Here is a 5,245-nt window from a genome sequence, read left to right as displayed (position 1 = left end):
TTCAAGTTTTTTTTTTCGTGCCACGTACCTTTTTCCTCAAATAAAAACTTGTTCTTCTAATTTTTAATTTCTAAGTCAAACGATTTCAAATTTATGTAGGCTTATACAAACAAAGTGTTTTGCAAATTGGCTTAAATTTTTTTCAAAATGACAAAATAAAAATTTTTGATCAAGATTCAAAAAAGAAAGCTGACATGCTATTGTTTTTTTACATGGTCGCTTTAAACTTTTTCTATTAATCTTTTGATAGTGGCTCCTTTTTTCATTACTTGGTAATCTTTCATGACTTGTGACACAAAGTAAAATTCAAATGTAATATCATAATAATTCATTAATTGACCTAAGTTATAAAACTTAGTGCAACTTTTTTAACTTTACACATCTATCCGTAAAATAATTTTCTAATTAGGAAATCGTGCTTTGAGTGAAAATATTTCTTTATTAAATTTAAATTTAAGATTAGAAGCGAACTTTATCTATTTAAAAGTAAAATTTTGCATGTTGGTGATAATTTTTACATTTTTTCAAACATGCCAGAATTTAAACAACATTTAAAAGAAAACTAAAACTGACTGCAACATAAGCTATTTGCTCATTTTTAAAAACATCCCAAATTGTGTTTAAACATTTTTTAATTATTGCAGTAAACTGTTTTCTTTCTCTTTTACCTCTTATCGTCATTATCCTATGATTTTCTTAAACATCATTTCATAATATCAGAAATTCTATTTCCTTTGTATTTGCATATACTAGTTGAGACTGAGGAGTAGCTGCCTCTCGGAAGAAATAAAATAAGTTTTAAGATTAGAAATAGTAAAAATGTTTTTGGGGAGATGTCTAGACTCACGGAGATGAATAAGTTTAATTGCTATGACTACTAAGACTTGCCGATTCTGGCGCATTGGCATTTTTATAATTCTGCATCCTGATTTTCTGCAATCATGAATTGTGAATTCTGGCGCATTGGCATTTTTATAATTCTGCATCCTGATTTTCTGCAATCATGAATTGTGAATTCTGGCGCATTGGCATTTTTATAATTCTGCATCCTGATTTTCTGCAATCATGAATTGTGAATTCTGGCGCATTGGCATTTTTATAATTCTGCATCCTGATTTTCTGCAATCATGAATTGTGAATTCTGGCGCATTGACATTTTTTTAATACTTAATGAATTCAAGATGGCGTCGTGTTTTTAATTTTCTGCAATCATTTTTGTTGACTTACCTTTTTGTGTCTCTACCTCATGTTCTGGACCAAAGAGTTGATCATAGTCCATAAATGTAAAGCACGGTTTTAGTTTGTAATGTCCAATGGCTAGCGTGTGAATTCCGTCTTGCAAGATGTGTCTTTTGTCATCGTTAGCGCTGAGTGCGACTTTGTTGATTTCTTCGGTGTAAATGTTATGCTGATGTGATCGGATAACGTTCATGGATGCAAGCTTTTCATTTCCACTTAATAAGCAGTCTTTATAATCTTGATGAGTAATGTGTTTTTGAACGACTTTATTTTTAACCCCTTTGCATCTTTTCTCTTCTTTTTCATAGGTTTTGTAAGAGTAGAGCTTAGGACGAAGTCCAACAAACTCTTTAATTATTTTTCCACCAGCCTCGTCTTTGAACATACCTATAATCTTATTATTTAACCCTACTTTAAACCCAGCGTTTTCAATAGCAGGATGGTCTTTAGAAAAGTTGCTCGTGTCAAATTTGGTTTCAAGATCGCCAGAAATGTCTTGATAAAAATCTTTCGTTTCGATTTCATAGATGAGCGAGTCAGTGTCAGTCATGAGTAGTTTCGCGCGATCTCCGTATTTAGGTTTGATATAGTTGTAATGGAAATCAAACATCAAAGTTTTGCTTATGTCTAGAACGCTTAGTCCTAAGTAAACAGGCTTGTTGTAAAAGAGTTTTGTTCTTTTCATATGAACTGCAGTAAGGTTTTCATCAAAAATGGTATTTCTATCATAATTAGACTTTCTTGACAATTTTAAGACTTCTTTTTTAGTGGTGACTAGTTTAATATCAACATGCTTTCGAATATTCTCCATGGTTTTTCCAAAGACAGAGTTATTCATGAGTTTAAAAAATTCTTTTTCAAACTCGTTTTTAGCTTTTGCTCTTAATCCAGTGTTGAGATCGATGTATTGTTTCATGAAGGGTTCTTCTTCAAAGGTGACACCTCGATGAATTTTAGTAGTGATCAATCCAAGTCGTTCATAGAGTTTTAGGTTTTCATGATGAATGACGTATTTTTCTTTGTTGTTTAAATTAGGAACGAGCTTGTCCACTTTATTAATTTTTAGTCTTTCAGGAGCTAAAGGATAGTCGTTGTGTAAATCGTGTAGGCTTTCGGGATAGGTTAAATCGACTTCGAGAATACAAGGCATGGATTTCCAATTAGCGAGCTCCTCTTCAGTCATCCATCTGAATCCTCTAAAAGGAAGAGGCTTACACATAGCCCATCCATATAAATTATTAGCGTCTGAATACTGAATGAATTTCGAAGGTTGTGAAGGATCATAATCACTCATGTATTTGTTGTTAGCAGTTCCATGTCGTTTGCTGATCATGCAAATTCCACCGCGTATCCCTTTTTCTATCATATTAAGCATATCAATATCAGACAGAAGCTCTAACCGAATTCCAGTTAGTTTTAACATGGCATCCCAACCCAAACCAGGTGAGGTGTAATACCAAGCAGAATCAAGCTTGTAATAGATACGGCACACGTCTCTGAAATTTTCAAAGATATCAGCAAGTATCAGAACGTCTGACTTGTTGTACAGTTCTTGATAATCTTTAAACGTTTTACATCCAAATACATCCCAAACGTTTTGCGCATGCGCATAGTCTTCACAGCTTATTCCCTCATCATTCAGTTTGGAATAGAATGCTTCAATAGGAGGTAATTGCGTTTCGGAGAACTTTTCAATCGAGTCCACCCAGTCATAAGGGTAAATACCTTTTTTTCTTAATAAATCAAACTTTTCTCCAGAGTAATATTGAGCAACGTTTTTGCATTGGTCGTTGTTTAGATTTTTAGCTAGATCTTCTAACTTGAAACTCATGAACCTGTAGCTGTCGATAAACCTCAATTCTTTCCATACTTCCTGAAGTTTACCTTTCTTATTAATAAATTCTCTTACTTTGATTTTTTTCGAGAAACTGATATATTTTTCTTCATTGTTGGGTATGCAATTGAGCTTTCCACCTAATTTCTTGATGAACAAATGACTGTCATAACCGGACAAATTATGGAAAATGATGGGTATGAATTTTGGAAGTTTATAATTCAAGTTGCATTTGTTATGAGCAGCTCCTCGATACTTTCCAGTTAAATGACAGTGATCCCACACTTTGTCACTGTTAAGATCTGATTCACAAATATGACATAGAGTTGCAGTCTCAAAATTATTTTCATCCTCATCCGTTACCACTTTCTTTTTTACTATATCAATCTTGTCGAGAATCTTTATAAGGTCGGCTTCAAGCATGGTTATAAACTTTTGAGCTACGTCATCCTCTTCGCTTTCAGCTGTGTACATGACTGGTTCTCCTTTGTAAAGGCTATCGTCAAAGCATTTGATATAATAGCAGAAGGAGCTTGGAACGTGCTTTTGATATTGTCTGGTGTACGACTCTTTCGAATTCGGTGTGCAAGTGTTAAGAGGTTTGATGAAACTTTCAAAGTCTGCATATACAACGTATGGAACTCTCATAGACTTGTTATAGTTTTTGAAATGAACGGTCGTTCTTTCTTTAGGAAGTTCGATTCTTACTGCATCGTTGTCATAGCAATAAGGTTGATGCTGTTGAAGCTTTTCTTCCTGGTCATAACCTTGTAAGCAATTTCTGCAATAATACATTTTGTGCTGATGATTTGATGTTTGTGTAGATAATAACCGACTCAAACTTTTAACGAGACAGTAATGGTTAGTGTCTTCGTTTGAAATAAGCAACAAATCAATGCAGTGCTTTCGATCTACAAAGTCAGATATTTTCAAAGGGTAAAGTTTTTTATTTTCATACCCAAAGACGTTAATGCTAATAGTTGGATTGTTCTTTTCAAACTTTTTGATTTTATTAAGCTTGACAGGAAACTCTATTCCTTCCCAATTCAGTTCTTCTGATTTTAGAACCAAGTCTTTATCAATTCTTTCGTTGTCTCTATTTTTTAAATTCAACGCTCGAGTGACTGACCATTTAAAGCATTGATCGTCCTTGTTTTCCATGTTGATGATTGCCTTTTTGTCTTTCAGCTCTTTAGACAGCTCAATATAGGAAGAACCGCTGATAGGTTCGTAATCAGTAAAGTTAATGTCCATTCTTAAAATCTTAGATATAGTGCAATTAGATCCTAAAGCATTGTATTTGACACTACTTTCCAAGACTTTTCCTTCCATTTCACCCATGAGCTCTCTTACATTTGTAGTTGCTAGAACAATCTCTGATCTTGATGAAAAGCTTGCTTCCCGAGTCACTTCTTCACCAGTCATCATGCTTACAGATTTCATTTCACACGTTAAAATAATTCTTACCTTTGTATTTCTTTCCCCTTCCATGGTTTGAATGGCAGACTCTCTCACCAAATTAAAAAAGGATGCAAGGTCGTTATATCGAGAAGAAGGTCTATAAGAAAATTGTCTCACAGAACCCTCCGCTGAATGTTCAGTCATTTTAAACTTTACTTTAATTGGTTTTGGTACAGGCTGTTTATACACTGTTTTTAATACAAGTGATTTGATAGACTGTATCTTTTTATCGATTTGTTCCGCTGATTCGTTTACCTTCTCCTTGACTACTTCAGGAACGTAGGGTTCTATCCAATCTTTAACATCATCAAACTTAGTTTTAACATACGACGCCACACTTTTTGCAGCTGCCTTCAGACTTGAAAAAAATGAAGGTCTCGGTGGAATGACTGGTTTTGGTGTTATGGCAGGTGTTAAATCTAAAACCGGTTCATCAAGGATGTGTTTTTGCAAATGAATTGGTTTTGGAGCAATAGGAGGTTTTACCACAGGTCTTGGTGGAATGATTGCTGGTTTCGGAGCAATAGGAGGTTTTATCACTGCAGAAGGAACAATCCTTACTTTTGTTGGCTTTATTGAAACTTTTGCCGGTTTTATTGAAACTTTTACAGCTGGTCTAACAAACCTCATCACAGTAGGTCTACGAAAAGAAGCAGGAGCAGAGACAACTCTAGGAGGCTGCAAAGCCATTATAAGTTCCCCCTTTCTCAT

General features: G+C 34.3%; 1 protein-coding gene across 1 annotated transcript; it reads right to left on the bottom strand.

The window, feature by feature from the left end:
* Window positions 1–221: 221 nt before the first annotated feature.
* LOC149890522 (uncharacterized) lies at window positions 222–5,245 on the bottom strand. The gene is made up of 5 exons (XM_090081082.1): window positions 5,096–5,245; window positions 3,359–4,072; window positions 2,383–2,926; window positions 1,228–1,929; window positions 222–340 (listed from the first exon to the last, which is right to left on the bottom strand). The coding sequence occupies exons 1-5, from the start codon at window positions 5,243–5,245 to the stop codon at window positions 222–224; spliced, it is 2,229 nt and encodes a 742-aa protein (XP_089937208.1).

The sequence above is a fragment of the Hydra viridissima genome, unplaced genomic scaffold (genome assembly GCF_058129835.1).
Source record: "Hydra viridissima isolate aposymbiotic clone 2 unplaced genomic scaffold, HvirCarnegie_v1 scaffold_3, whole genome shotgun sequence".
NCBI classification, from domain to species: Eukaryota; Metazoa; Cnidaria; class Hydrozoa; order Anthoathecata; family Hydridae; genus Hydra; species Hydra viridissima.
The sequence above is the reverse complement of the archived record's forward strand: the minus strand, read 5'-3'. Positions and strand labels throughout refer to the sequence as shown.